General features: G+C 43.9%; 1 protein-coding gene across 3 annotated transcripts in view; it reads right to left on the minus strand.

Moving 5' to 3' along the window:
• The window catches only part of sim1a (SIM bHLH transcription factor 1a), a 28,296-nt gene that overhangs the window by 8,010 nt on the left and 1,055 nt on the right, over window positions 1-19,231 (minus strand). For 2 of the 3 annotated variants that reach the window (XM_085421967.1, XM_085421968.1), the window contains exons 2-10: window positions 18,834-19,229; window positions 15,605-15,687; window positions 14,485-14,574; window positions 14,296-14,404; window positions 14,129-14,214; window positions 13,348-13,547; window positions 11,720-11,826; window positions 11,281-11,428; window positions 7,626-7,779 (exon numbers count right to left, since the gene is read on the minus strand). In XM_085421967.1, coding sequence (XP_085278093.1) covers window positions 7,626-7,779; window positions 11,281-11,428; window positions 11,720-11,826; window positions 13,348-13,547; window positions 14,129-14,214; window positions 14,296-14,404; window positions 14,485-14,574; window positions 15,605-15,687; window positions 18,834-19,008 — 1,152 coding nt within the window. In that variant the 5' untranslated portion in view covers window positions 19,009-19,229. Of the gene's footprint in view, window positions 1-7,625; window positions 7,780-11,280; window positions 11,429-11,719; window positions 11,827-13,347; window positions 13,548-14,128; window positions 14,215-14,295; window positions 14,405-14,484; window positions 14,575-15,604; window positions 15,688-15,799; window positions 16,115-18,833; window positions 19,230-19,231 lie in introns of those variants that run through there. The other variant, XM_085421969.1, reaches the window with a different exon arrangement.

Genomic DNA, 19,231 nt, shown 5'->3' on the forward strand with positions numbered 1-19,231 from the left:
CCCGGTTACGCCAATCGGAGGTCACTAAAATCAATATTGAATCGGTAATTGAATAGATAATTGGCAAACCTTCTGAAGGAAACCTGGTCTTGTTATGAGAGACGGCATCCATCCCACTTTGGATGGAGCAGCTCTCATTTCTAGAAATATGGACAAATTTATTAAACCCCCCAAAATATGAGTATCCAGAGTTGGTACCAGGAAGCAGAGTTGCAGTCTTACACGCCTCTCTGCAGCTTCTCTCCTCCTGCTACCCCCCCAAAAACCCATCTCCATAGAGACTGTGTCAGCTCCCAAACAGACAAAAAACAAACTAAAAACCAGCAACAAACAACTTAAACATAAACAATTACAAAGAAAGAACAATACAGTATCCACATCTGAACCAAAGAGTAGAACAGTGAAATATGGATTATTGAATATTAGGTCTCTCTCCTCCAAGTCTCTGTTAGTACATGACTTAATAATTGATCAACAAATCGATTTACTCTGCCTTACAGAAACCTGGTTGCAGCAGGATGATTATATTAGTTTAAATGAATCAACACCCCCGAGTCATTCTAACTACCAGAAACCTCGAAGCACAGGCCGAGGGGGCGGTGTGGCAGCAATTTTTCACACCAGCCTATTAATTAATGAAAGACCAAGACAGACTTTTAATTCATTTGAAAGCCTGATGCTTAACATTGTCCACCCCAGCTGTGAAACTCAGAAACCAGTCTTACTTGTTATCATCTATTATCCACCTGGGCCTTACACAGAGTTTCTGTCTGATTTCTCAGACTTTATATCTAATTTAGTTCTGAGCTCAGATAAAATAATTATTGTGGGTGATTTTAACATCCATGTAGATGCTAAAAATGACAGCCTCAACATGGCATTTAATCTGTTATTAGACTCAATTGGCTTCTCTCAAAATGTAAAAGAACCCACCCACCACTTTAATCACACTCTAGATCTTGTTTTAACATATGGCATAGAAACTGAACATTTAACAGTGTTTCCTGAAAACCCTCTCCTGTCTGATCATTTCCTGATAACATTTACATTTACAATAATTGATTACACAGCGGTGGAGAGTAGACTTTATCAAAGTAGATGTCTTTCTGAAAGCGCTGTAACTCAGTTTAAGAATATAATCCACCCACTGTTATCATCTTCAATGCCCTGTACCAACATAGAGCAGAGCAGCTATCTGAACGCTGCTCCAACAGAGGTCGATTATCTTGTTAATAATTTCACCTCCTCACTACGTACGACTCTGGATACTGTAGCTCCTGTGAAAACTAAGGTCTCTAATCAGAAGTACCTGACTCCGTGGTATAATTCTCAAACACGTAGCCTAAAGCAGATGACTCGTAATCTGGAGAGGAAATGGCGTGTCACAAATTTAGAGGATCATCATTTAGCCTGGAGAAATAGTTTGCTGCTTTATAAGAAAGCCCTCCGCAAAGCCAGAACATCTTACTATTCATCACTGATTGAAGAAAATAAGAACAACCCCAGGTTTCTCTTCAGCTCTGTAGCCAGGCTGACAAACAGTCAGAGCTCTGTTGAGCCAACCATCCCTTTAACGTTAACTAGTAATGACTTCATGAACTTCTTCACAAATAAAATTCTTATCATTAGAGAAAAAATTACCAATAATCATCCCACAGATGTAATATTATCTACAGCTACTCTTAGTACCATTGATGTTAAGTTAGACTCTTTTTCTCCAATTGATCTTTCTGAGTTAACTTCAATAATTACTTCCTCCAAACCATCAACGTGTCTTTTAGACCCCATTCCTACAAAACTGCTCAAAGAAGTCCTGCCATTAATTAATTCTTCGATCTTAAATATGATCAACCTATCTCTAATAATCAGCTATGTACCACAGGCCTTCAAGCTGGCTGTAGTTAAACCTTTACTCAAAAAGCATCTCTAGACCCAGCAGTCTTAGCTAATTATAGGCCAATCTCCAACCTTCCTTTCATATCAAACATCCTTGAAAGAGTAGTTGTCAAACAGCTAACAGATCATCTGCAGAGGCTTATTTGAAGAGTTTCAGTCAGGTTTCAGAGCTCATCACAGCACAGAAACAGCTTTAGTGAAGGTTACAAATGATCTTCTTATGGCCTCTGACAGTGGACTCATCTCTGTGCTTGTCCTGCTAGACCTCAGTGCAGCGTTCGATACTGTCGACCATAATATCCTATTAGAGCGATTAGAACATGCTGTAGGTATTACAGGTACTGTGCTGCAGTGGTTTGTATCATATCTATCTAATAGACTCCAGTTTGTGCATGTAAATGGAGAGTCCTCTTCACACACTGAGGTTAATTATGGAGTTCCACAGGGTTCAGTGCTAGGACCAATTCTATTTACATTATACATGCTTCCCTTAGGCAGTATCATTAGAAGACATAGCATACATTTACACTGCTATGCAGATGACACCCAGCTCTATCTGTCCATGAAGCCAGATAACACACACCAATTACACTGAACAAAAATATAAACGCAACACTTTTGTTTTTGCTCCCATTCCCCATGGGATGGACGTAGAGACCTAAAATTCATTCCAGATACACAATATAACCATCCCTCCCAAACAGTGGTCACAAATCAGTCCAAATGTGTGGTAGTGGGCACATCTGCTATATTGAGATAATCCATCCCACCTCACAGGTGTGCCACATCAGGATGCTGATCTGACATCATGAGTAGTGCACAGGTGTACCTCAGACTGCCCACAACAAAAGGCCACCCTGGAATGTGCAGTTTTTTGCACTATTGGGGGTCTGGGGACCCAGAACCGGTCAGTATCTGGTGTGACCACCATTTGCCTCATGCAGTGCAACACATCGTCGCATGGAGTCTATCAGATTGTCAATTGTGGCCTGTGGAATGTTGGTCCACTCCACTTCAATGGCTGTGCGAGGTTGTTGGATATTCGTGGGAACTGGTACACGCTGTCGTATACGCCGGTCAAGCACATCCCGAACATGCTCAATGGGTGACATGTCCGGTGAGTATGCTGGCCATGCAAGAACTGGGACATTCTCAGCTGCCATCTGCCCTGAACAATGTGAACCATGATTCATCCGTGAAGCGCACACCTCTCCAACGTGCCAGACGCCATCGAATGTGAGCATTTGCCCACACAAGTCTGTTACGGCGACGAGCTGGAGTCAGGTCAAGACCCCGATGAGGACGACGGGCATGCAGTTGAGCGTCCCTGAGACGGTTTCTGACAGTCTGTGCAGAAATTGTTTGGTTGTGCAAACCAATTGTTCCAGCAGCTGTCTGGGTGGCTGGTCTCAGACGATCTTGGAGGTGAACCTGCTGGATGTGGAGGTCCTGGGCTGGTGTGGTTACACGAGGTCTGCGGTTGTGAGGCCGGTTGGATGTGCTGCCATGTTCTCTGAAACGCCTGTGGAGACGGCTTATGGTTGAGAAATGAACATTCAATGCACGGGCGACAGATCTGGTTGACATTCCTGCTGTCAGCATGCCAATTGCACGCTCCCTCATTGCTTGTGGCATCTGTGGCATTTTGCTGTGAGTCAAAACTGCACATTCCAGGGTGGCCTTTTGTTGTGGGCAGTCTGAGGTACACCTGTGCACTACTCATGATGTCAGATCAGCATCCTGATGTGGCACACCTGTGAGGTGGGATGGATTATCTCAATATAGCAGATGTGCCCACTACCACACATTTGGACTGATTTGTGACCACTGTTTGGGAGGGATGGTTATATTGTGTATCTGGAATGAATTTTAGGTCTCTACGTCCATCCCATGGGGAATGGGAGCAAAAACAAAAGTGTTGCGTTTATATTTTTGTTCAGTGTAGTTAAACTGCAGGAATGTCTTAAAGACATAAAGACCTGGATGGCCGCTCACTTTCTGCTTCTTAATTCAGATCAAACTGAGGTTATTGTACTCGGCCCTGAAAAGCTTAGAAATATGGTATCTAACCAGATTCTTACTCTGGATGGCATTACCTTGGCCTCCAGTAACGCTGTGAGGAACCTTGGAGTCATTTTGACCAGGACATGTCCTTCAACGCACATATTAAACAAATATGTAAGACTGCTTTCTTCCATTTGTGCAACATCTCTAAAGTTAGAAATATCCTGTCTCAGAGTGACGCTGAAAAACTAGTTCATGCATTTATTACTTCCAGGCTGGACGACTGTAATTCATTATTATCAGGAAGTCCTAAAAACTCCCTGAAAAGTCTTCAGCTAATCCAAAATGCTGCAGCAAGAGTCCTGACAGGGACTAGAAAGAGAGAGCAGATTTCTCCTGTTTTGGCTTCCCTTCTTTGGCTTAAATAATCAGGCCCCATCTTATCTTAATGACCTTGTAGTACCATATCACCCTATTAGAGCACTTCGCTCTCGCTCTGCAGGCCTACTTGTTGTTCCTAGAGTATTTAAAAGTAGAATGGGAGGCAGAGCCTTCAGTTTTCAGGCCCCTCTTCTGTGGAACCAGCTTCCAGTTTGGATTCAGGAGACAGACACTATCTCTACTTTAGAGCAGGGCGATATGGCCAAAAATATTTATCACGATGTATATTTGAAAATTTGCGATAACGATATAACCGACGATATAATTGATGCGAGACAAAATACAACTCCACAACATTACTAGCGCAAAAAGACAACCTTCCATTTATTTTCACTTAAACAAGAAGCTGGTTTTTATGTACATTAAAGCTTTATAAATAAAAATGTAACAGTGCAAATGCAAATTCCTTGCTGAAAGTTTAACCAAAAGGCATTTCCAGTAGAAATGGGCTGACATATCCTGAGCATAACCATATATAATATCCACTGAAGTTAAAAAGAGGTGCTTTGCAAACTGCAGTGTGCAGTACGTATTTTTCGGACCATAAGGTGCACAGGATTATAAGGCACATTAAGCGAAACAAAGCAGTCAGATAAATCAAACTTTATTAAACTCATTCTTCTTGCTTCCTCCACTTCTGTACCATTGATTCATTAATGTTGAATTCTCTGGCAGCTGCTCTATTCCCATGTTGTTGCAGTATAGTAATGACTAACCTCGTATTGTGGATGGATTATCTCAGTTGTTCTCCTGACTGAAGTTTGGTCCGTTTACAGCATCCTGCCATGCGATTGCATTTGTCTCTAACCATGAAGAACCTTCACGTTAACTTTTATAAGTGGAAAAGTGTTAGTGTTCGTCCTCCAGCTTCACTGTTTATGTTATGCTAACATAGCTGTGTCGCTAGCGATCACGTAGCACATCATTATATACCAGCTAGCCCAACTTCAGTAACCCTACAAACGTCACTGCTGTTTAGTTTCCTGTCTTCATTTATGTTGGAACTGATAGCAGAGCTGTACGTTTGATTTTTTTCAGAAATCTCTCAGTCAGAACATGCAATATCATGCTTAGGTAACTAGCGAAACTAGCGAGCTAACTTCCGCTAACTTCATGCTAACTTCTAACTCCGTTAAATGTAATAAATTTTGTTTTCATGGATGCCTGGATGTTAAACTTCATAGTTACACCTGGTAAAGCAGCAATGCTGATCGTTTTATTAAAGATGAAAGAATTTAGACAGTTTTTAACTCTAAGTGATGCTGCAGTGTTGTTTGACCTGAAGCATACGGAGTTTAGGACCCAGATTACTCCCAGATTTAAGAGCATCTTAGTCCGACAAATACGACAATAACGACGGCCGCTTGCATGTTCTGCAAAAAAATGTGCTTTGTTGTGTATCTGACGGACAAACACCAAACCAGTTCCACATCACTGAAGTTGCACCATTTTTACAAACCAATTCTGGTTCATCTGTTTCACTCAACAATCGGCCATGTGCGTATGAAAACAAAGGCACTGCGCATGCGCGTTTTACTCCCATTCTATCGCGATATTTCATTTTCCTATCGTTGCCTAACATTATACCGGTATTACCGTGAACGGTATAATATGGCCCAGCCCTACTCTACTTTCAAGATTAGGCTTCAAACTTTCCTTTTTGCTAAAGCATATAGTTAGGGCTGGACCAGGTGACCCTGAATCCTCCCTTAGTTATGCTGCAATAGACGTAGGCTGCCGGGGATTCCCATGATGCATTGAGTTTTTCCTTTCCAGTCACCTTTCTCACTCACTATGTATTAACAGACCTCTCTGCATTGAATCATATCTGTTATTAACCTCTGTCTCTCTTCCACAGCATGTCTTTATCCTGTCTTTCTTCTCTCACCCCAACCAATCACAGCAGATGGCCCCGCCCCTCCCTGAGCCTGGTTCTGCCGGAGGTTTCTTCCTGTTAAAAGGGAGTTTTTCCTTCCCACTGTCGCCAAAGTGCTTGCTCATAGGGGGTCATATGATTGTTGGGTTTTTCTCTGTATCTATTATTGTAGGATCTACTGTACAATATAAAGTGCCTTGAGACGACTGTTGTTGTGATTTGGCGCTGTGTAAATAAAATTGAATTGAATTGAATAGCACAGACGTGTGTGTGCAGACATTCATCTGAAACGTTCTGCATCAACTGTTTGGGAACTACAGACATTTTTTAATGCTAGTTCCCTATATTACAGGTTTGAAAGTAACCTTACATCTTTTTAAATGTAAGATTTATTTTTAATACTGAAATGAAAATCATGTGCCATCTGCCTGAGGTCTCAGAAACACAAAAACAGAGTCCCCACGTTTGGATTTATTTTCTAATCCACACAGCATGAACTCAACTATATACTCTATATTCATATACTCACATTAGTAAGCGCTGCTGAAGGATTACAGCACAGGTGTCCAACTCCAGGCCTCGAGGGCCGGTGTCCTGCAGGTTTTAGATGTGTCCTTGATCCAACACAGCTGATTCAAATGGCTGAATGACCTCCTCAACATGTCCTGAAGTTCTCCAGATGCCTGGTAATGAACTAATCATGTGATTCAGGTGTGTTGACCCAGGGGGAGATCTAAAACCTGCAGGACACCGGCCCTCGAGGCCTGGAGTTCGACACCCCTGGCTCACTGTGTCATTAAACTTGATAAAGCCAAAGCCGACTCCATACTGATCATGACTGACTATATTTGGTAGTTTCTCTTAGATTGACAGCCCTCGGTGGACTGACTAATTCAGTACAGATCTAAGAAGGAGACCTGTATATTTACACAGGTTATCCATATGGAAACAGACTCTTCAGAAAGTTTATTGCTAAGGTCTGGAAGAAGACCCAAACTGGTTAGTGAAGCTGTCTCAGCTATCCGGGGATGAATGTGTTCCTTCCTGGTCACTAGTTTGAGAGAAGAAACCAGTTCTTGAAACCACGATCATGAACTCTGTGAATGATGAACTGGAGTAATGGTTCAGTCCAGTGAGGCTTTCTCTGATGTCTGCCACTACAATTTATAATCCAAGCACCAGAAGAAGAAAAAGAAGAGGTGGAAAAAAAGTGTCTGACAAAATAAAGACATAATAAATCATTTTTTCATTTAAATCTAAAACTCAGTCCGGGTCTAACAATGCCTGCTGCTATTGGTGCACACTGTCTCCTTCAGCAAGGAGCACAGCTGCAGCGTTGCTCCCACGTCCCAACCAGGCAGCAGTGCAGTAACGTGTTCATACCTCAGTCTCAGAGACCTGCACTCACCTGTGTATATGGCGAGAGCCTGGCTTTGCTCTTGGGCCGTGATGCTCGGCTCTTGGCAGTTCTGCAGTTGTCTGTGAGGCTGCTCGTGCAGGGAAACGAGGCCTTGGATGTGGCCTGGTCCAGAGAAAGCTGGAGGCCTTTATATTCTGTCTCCCTAAAGACACACAAGCAGAAAAGCCCAGAGGTACAGTGCATAGATGTGGAGAGCTTCCAGTCTCATGTAAAGACTATTTATTAAAGAAGACGATGAGCTGCATTTTCTCTGGGTGCAAAAAGTCAATAACATCTGTTTAGCAGTTAGAGTGTGATGAGTGCTGAGAGACCGGGCGATGTGTGTGGGTGGGTGGGTGGGTGGTGCTGAAAGGACGGGAGCTGCTTATGTTACCAGAGGGATCCACTGAGCCGTCCAATTGAATACACCGACAGATTAAAGGTTACATCTCGCTCAATCAGACCCGTAGGACAAACTTGGACGTCCCACTGCGGGGAAATGGGAATTGATTTCTTGCTAAAGTGTTCTCAACATGGATGATGAATGGATTTCGAGACAACAGAAAACCTCTACACAGTTTATTTGAGACAAACAGTGATCTCTCTTCTGTCTCAGTCTCTGTAAACACCGCTCAGACACACAGGCTGTGGCTCGCTTACATTTGGAGAATCCTAAAATAAGAGGAGCATAAGCAGCGGCTCTGCCGGGGCATCCCAGAGAAATCCCACATTTGATGTTTTCCCAGCTGTAGTGCACTGTAGTGCATTTCATGTGAACGTGTTCCTGTGGTTCTTTATACAGAATGGTTTAAAGACTGAAACACCCAGCAGAGCTGCTGTGGAAGTCACATGAGTGAAATGTGGTCGCATGCGTTTGCTGCAGACATTTAAAGAATTGCTAAATTACTGTCAAGTGGAGGTATTAGGTGTAGAGGTCATCAGAGCTAAACACACAGTGGGAGTTCACATGCAGGTGAAGTATCCCATCACCTCTGCTATCAGTGGCTGTGTGGCCAAAGCTATGGGGCAAACCAGCTCTGCTGCTGATAGCAACACTCCACAAAAGCCTGCGCTCTCCTTATCTCTGCCTTTTGTCGTGGAAAACTCAGACCGAGCGAGAGGACCACGCGGCTTCTTCTCCATCATCACTACATAAGAAAATATATTAAGAGGAGAAGAAATGAGCCTTATGAGGCTTCGATCCCTTTACAGCAAGCTGGGGCCGTAAATGCTCATCATCTTTACAAGATATCAATTAAAAGGCCGTAAACAGAAGCCGTTAGGGCTGCGATGCAGGACGTGCAGCAAACATGTGTCAAGCTGTTCTTTGCTTGTAAATGCAGTAAGTCATGCTGCTTAATGGAGGCTTTTTATGGGCCTTATTCATTCATTTAGGCTCTTGTACATCTGTGAAATACACACATCGGGGCAGTAAATAATAAATAAGTTTAGTTACTGACAGAGAGAGCAGCTGATGTCGGCACTGATCGGCTTCATTCTGTTTGAAAGAACAAGCATTTGACTGTTTTTATGGCCTGATGGTCCCAGCATGGTCAGCTCCTTTCTTTACACACTGCCAGACTGACTGTGCAGGTAACAGCCAACAAAGGACTCAGACTCTGACATCACCAGCATATCTACTGATAACACAGGAATGTCTCTGTCATCAGAACTAGGGAAAAACCCAGTTATTGGTTTCTGAAAGAAATCCTGATCGTTTGTTTCAAAGGAACAACAATAATAATAAAAGGAAAAAGGACAAACTTTAGTTAGACGGCCTGATGCTGAAAACAAGGCTTTAACAGAGTTCCAGTTAACCTCCAGTGAGTAGCTGCTGTTTGCACAGCATCTCAGGACCAATACTATGTTATCAAAGCACAGACAGCAGACCTGCCCTGGACACTCAGAGACACTCAGAGACACTCAGAGACCACCTGCATGGGAAACACTGATGTGTTCTGCACTTCAGCCTCAGTAATTCATACACAGCACTGATTGGACCTGGGCTTGATCGCAGCGCTGTGGCTCAGATGGGCTCTGAGATTATTCTTGTTCACAATATACAGAATCACCAGACGTGTCCAAATCAACCCCGTCCTGTTCAAAATATGACTGGTAGGACTGGTCGTAGGCAGACGTGCTGTAGCCTTGTGTCCTTTACAGGCAAAGAGCAGAGACATGAGCACCTGCAGCGCTGCAACCTCCAGTTCTTGGTTTCTACATTAGAATTTCAGCAGCCTTCACTGTGTCTTTATCAGCGTTGCTTTGAGTTGGTGATGAATAAAGATGTATGTGTGTTTATCAGTGTGAAACCTGAGGCTGTTAACTGGCAGCTGTCAAACATCATCACATTTAAGTCTATGTTAGTGTAACAAATGACCTTTTACAGGGAGTAATTAAGTAATGTAATGGATTACTTCAAAATAATGAGTAATATTCTTTGAGTAAGAAGCCTAACACTGGTGAGAGCAGACTGGGTGGAATTACAGAGGTTTATACTGGTTTCTCAGGAGAGCCACCAGCACAGACGTCCTCAGCAGAGACTGAGCAGGAGAGAGCTCACACATACTCAGCTCATCTGCTTTGTGTTTCCTGATGTGTGCTGAGTGCTGTTAGCAGCTAAACACTAAGTAAAGAGGTGAATGAGAGGAACATCAGCTGTTCTCTGTCCTTCTCTCAGGCACTAAGATTTCACAGTGGGTTCATGGAGCCTCCTAAACTGTGCACTGTAACCATGTAGTGCATCTGTTCATGGGGCTACCGTGCAGTTAACGTGCAGTTAACGTGCAGTTAACGTGCAGTTAACGTGCACTGTCACTTTCATTAGTTCCTCTGATTGTTTTAAAAGTCAATTCAGATATTGCAGCAATTTAAGACTCTGCATGTCAACATGTCAGCGTCTCCACGGACACACATTAAATACACCTGCTGCGACACCTGTGACTGTTCTCACTCAGTCACTTTATAGTCATTATATGTATACATACATATAACATTATTATTATTAATATAATCATATATTAGTCAATTGTCTTCCAGCGGTCAGAGCAGCGACACTGAAGGAAAACTGCTGTTTCTTCTTCACTCACTGTGTTCACAGACCTCTGCTCAATCATACTTGTTATTAATCTCTTATTAGTCTCATCTGACCGTTTTTATTTGTCTGCATCGGTGTAGATGAGTGCCTTTGCTTCTGACAGAACAAATGTGCGTTCATCTGCGTGACGCTGCAGTCCTCCCGACTGACTGACGGTGTAACACTGTGTTCTTGCTGTCAGTCTTACGACCACGAAAGTGATTCTTCTTCTTCTACTAATTCATGAGCATCATAGTCATTAAATACGTGCTGCTAACCCCGTTAGCTTTGTCTTCTGCATAGATCAAAATGCAGACTGTAACCAGCTGAGCGATAAATATCCTGCCATCTGTATCAGACAAAGAGCTTTCCCTTAGATCTATTCCTCATGCTGCATGCCAGCTTCATCACCGGATGATACTGAGTGATTTTTCATGTGATCTTTGGGAAGTGAATGGCAACATCAGATATAGCCTTAATTGTTCAAAATCTCGTTTGTCTCCAACAAATCTTCTGAGTGTCAGTCTGACCTTTGACCCGTGTCTCACAGAGGAAACTGAGTGTGTAGGAGCTGCAACAGAGACTCACGTGAGAACATAGTTGACGCTGACAATGCAGTGAGGTCTGGATGAGCGGCTGTTGTGGACAATGGTTGCATAACTCTGAACCCACACCCAGCCGCCATGCTTGGCCAAGAAACGGTAGTACTTTGTAGTGACCTGACCTTTGACCAGCACTGAAACACCGAGAAAACAACAGGTCAGAGAAACATCCCAACAAATTACAGCACAGGGTGGAATCACACCAAGATCATGCTGGAACTACAAAATGTGTTTATTTAGTTTTGTATTGTTTGGTGCTCTCATTAGTCTAAATGAACAACGAATGTATTTATGGAATATCTGTTCATTATACTGTAACACTGTTACAGTACACACTGTGTGTGTGTGTGTGTGTGTGTGTGTGTGTGTGTGTGTGTGTGTGTGTGTGTGTGTGTGTGTAAGATGGTAAAACAAACCTAACTCACACAAATGATGAGCACAGCGCAGGTGGAAGCAGTCACAGCTGTGGACGTGATGATACAGAGTTTTCTCGATTAGATCCTGAGGCTCATAGCCCGTCAGCTCTGCAACCCTGGAACACACACAGACACACACACACAGTTACATCTCATCATTTGCAGAGACTTACTCTAAATACAACAACTTTTGTTTCCTTTTTTTACCCCAAACTTCAAACTTTACTATGAAACGTAAGAATGTTCACTATGTAAACAGATTGATGTCCCCACAGCATTACAAACACAAGTACTGCTGACACACACACACACACACTATCAAGTATAAATCAGGCTTCCATACGGTGGCCCTACGAGGTCAGATGCACTGCAACCAAAGGAAACAGCAGCAAATAGAAAAAACAAACATACAGGAAGTAAAAAAAGTGACAATGGAAGTTGAATAAAGGACAAGTGAACAACTGCAGATGGCACTGAGACGCTGCAAGAAGAGGAACGTTTGTGTTGTGATGAAGAAACACATCACGTGACTCCTGTAAATAAATGTTTACTATCCGTCACTTCTGCACAGACTGGCTCCAGTAACTCGTTTCTCTTGTGTTTTATGTGCTTTTGCAGCATTTTTATTATATGCTGGTGTTTTCTTTGATCGTACTTCCTGTATTTCTACAGGCCCTCACACAAAACGTGTATCAAGCAAATACCAAAAACCAATGCTGTGATTGAGTATTTCCCCTTCCTGGTTTCTGTTTCGCATATCTGAGATCCTACAGTTTAACATGAAGATTTCATTTGTTAAAGGAAAACGGTTATCCAACCCTACCTGGTCCTGTGTGGAAAAAGTAATTGCCCTCCTCGTTAAATCATTCATTAACTGTGATCAACCCCATTTATTGGAAAGTTTAGATCATTTTGCGGAGCTGGATTACTCCCACACATGTGTGACAACACAGAAAGCTGAGGTCTAAGGAAACAAAGCCAGTGACATCTTTGAGTCTGAAAGGCGCCACAAAGCCAGCTTTGTAGCTCCAATGAAAAGACGCTGAGAGTCGTATCCACATGTGGAGAAAACTGGGAACAACTGTGGAACTTCCCAGAAGTGTCTGGCCAACCAAACATCCGTGACTCCAGGAGGTCACAACGAACCCAGAGCAACATCTAAAGAAGAGCAGGCCTCACTTCCCTCAGTTATTGGCATCCGTGGGAGAGCTGTACGGCAAACTCTGTGCTGACCAACAACACAAACACTCCACAAAGACATTCTGATGGTCCCCAAGACTTTGGGGAAAACAATACAAAAGGTCTGAGTCCCCATACATGTGGTACAACACAGCATGTCAGGAAAAGAACATCATACCCACAGTTACACATGGTGCTCTTTGTCCTAATTGATGGAACCATAAATTGTGCTCTATGTAAGAACATCCTGCTGTCAGTCAAGCTCAGGCACACAACGATCACTCACGGCCACGTCACTCAAAAGAAACCAAACGTACGCTCTGGCCTCGCTTTAACATCTCAGGCGGGTCATTCGTGCTTGAAAACAATTCTGTAAAAGCTAAGAGATCAGGAAAGGGCCAATCTACGCACACGCCTCTGTCCTGTGAGCAGCAGCTGCAGACGGTGAGCGGACATACCGTGAGTCGAGGAAGATGAGCTTCATGTCCAGACTGGCTCTGAACATGAACATGTTGCTGTGCAGTTTGATCTCAGTGATGGCGCTGGGCGGCAGCGAATGGCCGACAGCCACCAGCCCGATGTTCTGATAGCAGCCGTCAAACGGAGACATGTCGAGGCTGTACTGTCGAATCTTCAGGTAGCCGCTGCAGTGGATCACCTGGGCCAAGCGGACACAGCAGGTAACAACATCAGTCACGCAGGAGGGTACGTTTGATGAGCTGAGGCCCAGACCTGATGTCAGGGTTGTGCTCTTTCACTTTGAACCCGTGTTTCAGTCTGTTAGACTTTCCTGTGAGACGAGAACACTGGACAGAGGTCAACATGACGTGGATGCTGTTGCTGCCACAGCAGCACGCTGCAGTCAGTACGACTTGCTGGCCAGCAGACGTGTTACGCTGCAACTCTCGACCCATATTTATACATAAAAAAGGAAATCCTGACAACCCCGGTGCACATGGAGACAACTGCACACAGTTTGAGCTGTAGCTCTGAGTAAGTCAGCCGCTTCAGCGCGGCGGTTACTGCAGGGTTGGACCGTCCTGGGATACGTGGTGGTTTATCTTCCAGAGCTATACGTACATATATGCATGTCATTGTCCTTCACTGAACACTTGTGTGCTCCTAAAAACTGCACGTCTGTTTGACCTCGAGTGTGAGTGCACATCATTTCCTCTCATCTCTGAAAGTTTGATTTTGTGTGGCTGATGAGGGCAGCGTGTGTTCAGACCACTCTGTTACCTTGTAGCCTCCACAGGTAAGACCAGCATTTCTTTTAGCAAGGACGCACTTCATTCTGAGAAAGAAGGAGCGCTCCATCTCATATTCTGCAGAGACATAAAAACTCACATGAGCTGTGCTGCATAGTGATGCCGTACACAGAAGCACACGTGTAGATGGCTGATTACCTTGGACAAAGTGGGAGTGGTAAGGCTGGTGCGCTGTGAGGACAGCTATCATTTCATCGTGGTCTGCTGGGTGGATGTACTCGTAGATGCTGTTTCCTGTCAACTCTACCTGTTGAAATGAACATTCAGCTCACAGCTATGACATATCAGGCCCGGAGGAAGCGACCACATCGGGTGTGTCAGACCAACCTGTGACAGGCCCAAGTGCACTGACGCTGTTTCTGATATGTACATGATTTTCCCATCAGGAGCAACCACAAAAATGAAGCCATCTAACGTCTGGAAGAAACGGTACAGGGTAGAAAAGGCGTTATTGCACAGGTACAAAGCTGCTTCTCTTTTTAGTTGCATCTGTGTTATCATCTGTTTCTGTGTATCTGCACATTTAGGGCCAATTACGACGGTGGAGTCAGACTGTTTCCCTTCTTTGATGGAACTTGGCTGTGGCTGCATTCAGCTCCGTGCCTTTGCTGTCTGTGCTGTGCAGATTTGACTTGTTAGAGACAAAGACGGCTTCATGCACGAGGAGAACATGGCCTCCTTGCACTCTGGAAAAAGAAATTCTGCATATGTTTTTGCTCCGGTCTGTGTTAGCAGGCTCGTTAGCTCGTTTGGTTTGCCTGAACCTAACGTGACATGTTCCCGGGATTAAACTGGAGACTAGCGTGCCTGGAAACCTACACGTGGTTATTAAAACCTCAGCATCATGAAGTCCCTCCAGCTCAAACTCATGCAGCGTAATGAGAATCGATGTACCTGTTGACTCTGTGTTCAAATGTTTTTAAAACTATTGATTCTGCTGTGTGGTCATGATGGAAGCTGCCTTTGGAAAACCCTTCCCTGTTTCCTTATGTTACTGTTAGATTTTCCAGTATTTTCTGCATTAGATGCTGCTCAGCTGTTCACCTAAAAACGTATGGAACAAAGAGGAAACACTGCACGCGTGTCAGGAATAACTACTATTGCTGCTGTGCTGGTTCTCATGTGTAGGCCCAGCACTGTTCAAGTGTTTCCTCCGTTGTCATGATGACTGATCGAGGCTAGCTAACCTCTGCTTCGTTCAGCCTGCAGCCGGCACACAGCCCGGCTCCATTGTGCTGCGGCTGATGCGAGAGGCTGCAGGCTCTGTGCGTGACCACGAATGTGTTCAGCTCATTTCACACTGAAAGCACAAGAATGAAGGCAGCAGGAGGCATGTGGCAGCAGCTACCAAACCTCCAACAAAGCTGCATTGCCAGGCTGAACAATGATGATAATAAAGTGCACATGCAGTTGCCTTTTAAGCACCAGTACTGATAGCAGTGAGTACCTGTAAGAGATGGGAGCCTAGTTCCTGGCTGAGCCCATCCAGAGAGCTGCTGCGGCTAACGTGCCCCCAGGACTCCCCCAGGCCTGCGGATCAACCAAAACAGGTAAGTGTAAAAAACCGCGTAGTTTGTTCTTTGTTCCAGATAAATAACACAACTCATCACAGTCTTAGTACGAGTGGTTTGGGAACACTGACAACAACCAAATCTGCGCCCTATAAACGGCTTTTCCATGATCGTCCTGTAGCTCCGATCAACAGCGAGCAGGGTCTGACAATACAAGATATATCCGGACAAACAGGAGTCTTTACTTCCATAAGTGAACTGCTAATTCTGCGGAAAGCGAAGGCATCTCTGGAATTAAACGGGACTCCAAATGTTCCTTAAATCTGCCCAGTTTAAACTCAGTGTGAAGTCTGGAGTTTGTTGCCCGCAGCGCTAAAAATACAGCGAAGCCAAAAATAAGTGAAGAATCGGGAAAATACTTCACGAGCCCCTCAAACGCGGACAGAAGCGCGCAGACAGAAGCGCGCAGGGCCCGGCGAGCCTCGCAGGCCCCGACGCGCCCAGCTGCGGCAGCGGGGCGCGTTTACACGCAAAGCCCGCTCTGCAGAGCAAACAGACGGCGTGCAGCGACCGGACTACACACAATCAAATAAACCCAGTGCACAGACCGAAATATCAACTTCCACGGAAACTCAATAAAAACACTGAGATGATTTACGGCGTTCAGCAAAAACAATCACGCGGAGGGACGCCGCTGCAGGCCCGAACCCACGAACCGTGACCCAGAGATCAGGATATTTTGTATTATTATAATTGTCCCTCTCACGCGCTAGCTTTTTACATTTCACCTTAAAAAACAAACAAACAGATTTATCGGCAACAATACAAATATTTACCGTCTATATATAAATACACGAACAGCTGCTTGTTTTATACACGATCTATATTTAACATAAATATATTATATTAAATATATTATATTATATAAATATATTATATATATTTAACATAAATATATTATATATATTTAACATAAATATATATAATATATTTATGTTAAATATATTATATATATTTAACATAAATATATTATATATATATATATTTATGTTAAATATATTATATATATATTTATAATATATTTAACATAAATATATATATAATATATTATATATATTATATATCCCAGCCTATCCCAGCTGTCATAGGGCGAGAGGCGGGGTACACCCTGGACAGGTCGCCAGTCTGTCGCAGGGCCAACACACAGGGACAGACAACCATTCACACTCACTCGCACATTCACACCTAGTGGCAATTTGGATTATCCGATTAACCTATCCCCACAAGCTGCATGTCTTTGGACGGTGGGAGGAAGCCGGAGTACCCGGAGGGAACCCACGCAAACACGGGGAGAACATGCAAACTCCACACAGAAAGACCCCGGCCTGATGGTGGAATTGAACTCAGGACATTCTTGCTGTGCGGAAACAGTGCTAACCACCGTGCCACCGTGCTGCCCTATGTTAAATATATTATATTATATAAATATATATATATTTATTTAACATAAATATATTATATATGTTAAATATATATAATATTTAAATAAAAATCGAGTAAAGACATAATTACATTAAAAATATATTATTATAATACATTTAAAAATATGAGCGTCTCACACTGGTGACATTAAGAACGTAAAATAATAATTTCATGTTGAACAGTTAAACAGAGACAAACTTTATGAGCACAGTTTGGTTGCACTGCATGAAGCTTTAATGTGAAATCAGCCAATTAGTGCCGAGTACACAAACTGGAATAATGAAAATCTTCAGCAGGAATGTTTTAAAAATCTAATGAATAATATTTGGACACTGAGCCACGCGCTGACGAGGCGGTTAGAAAAAAGCAGGAACATTTTTCCCGTCATGCTTTTCTTTATTTGACGCGTTTTTGAAGCTCATACACGAGCTAATTAAATGGAAACAGTAAAAACACGAGTTCATTTCCTCAATATGGAGACACGCAGACATCCTCCACGCGTGCAGGATGGGGGTGACTGTGCCACACGGTTATTCATGTGCGGTGCGTGTGGCCTTAGAAAAACTGAGACTCTGGAAGGAGGACAACTCTGGCTCTGCTATACTGTGGCGACCTTTTTATGCCACGGTCTGGTCCACGGGGTCCACGGTAGTTCTGCGTGATGCCTCTATGTTGATTCATTCATTCGTGTTCTTCCAGGTGACAGAGTCCCACGGACTCACTGATGGAGCTCATCTGCTGGTGTCTTCATAACCATCAGACCTGAAGCAGACTGAGGAGCAGGACCAGCGTGTTCGTCACTGTCATCAAACGGAAGTGACGGATGTGTTTTATGACGTTCTTCCGTCCAGCTGAGCTTTTGCATCGATTAGATATTTTCCCTTGAATCTGGACCTTCATAGAGTCACGGTTACCGACAGTCCTGAACTACATCACTGTCTGTGTTTTTGCTTTGAATACATCCCACGACCGTCCCGCTTTCCACAGTGATTCTGCTCATATTTATATTCAATAAAGATCCATTTCCAGCGAATGCGTGATCGTGGAAGCAGTTTGAAGCAAAGTCCAGTTGGACGTTATTTTGCATTATGTGAAACCAGTGCCTCCCAGTTTGTAACAAACCGACGGTGGTCATGTTCCAATCAGCTCCATCCACACCGGCCACTGATGTCTGCCAGGCCCGACAGGGACCCCACGGAGACCCCACAATCTCGATTTCGTTTCCACTAAATTCTATTTTTCTTGATCAGAATATTAAAAAGTCAGCAGCATCAGAATTCCTGAAAAATCAAAGCGCCAAGAATATATATAGAAACACGCGAGTAAAAGCCTGGAGGCCGTGTTTATTTCACCACAGCGATCTGTGCAGAGCTGTTAGATAAAGCAGGATATTTACTCACAGGAAAAAGCTCCACTGTGCTGTGGAATGTAACGTTTGCTTTCTGAACAGATTTAAAAAGTAAAGTTTAATTTAAAAATATTAGAAATGTAAATATTAAATAAAAACACACGGAGAAAGTGCGCTTCTTGTTATTGTTAAACGTTCACGGACCAAACAGAATAAAGAGACGCTCGTGTCGTTAACAAATCCACGCAACTGTTTTAAACACAAGTTGTATTGATCGTGCTGTGATTATTATTAGTATGATTCTCTTCATCAGTATTTAAGGGCAGCGCACCCACCTTCGGGGAAGACCACTCTCATCTTCAGGTAGCTCGTTGTGAGCCGGATGATCGAGGCTTTGTCCAGCTGGGAGGTGATGGCGGAGGGCAGCGGCAGCAGTTTGGCCAGTTCATAAAACTCACTGTTTTCCTTCTCCCGGCGCGTCCGGGCCGCGTTTTTCGACTTCTCCTTCATGTTTCTGCGTCAGCGCCGATCCACGCTCATAGCAAAGCAGACGTCTCCCTCCGCGCGGCCTAAACGTCACAGCTGCAGCTGGCGCGTGCACTCCCGCCCATACCTCCAGGTGCTTCGGGGCTGACGTGGACGGGTCCCGGTTACTCCTGGCCGCGTGAGGCTCAAAGCTGGAAGCTCAGACGCATCACACTGAGACCTCGGACCGCCGCACACAGAAGGCCCT

Source organism: Rhamphochromis longiceps, linkage group LG11 (assembly GCF_057381845.1).
Source record: "Rhamphochromis longiceps isolate RC_006_pf linkage group LG11, R_longiceps_female_GT1.1, whole genome shotgun sequence".
Classification (NCBI taxonomy): Eukaryota; Metazoa; Chordata; class Actinopteri; order Cichliformes; family Cichlidae; genus Rhamphochromis; species Rhamphochromis longiceps.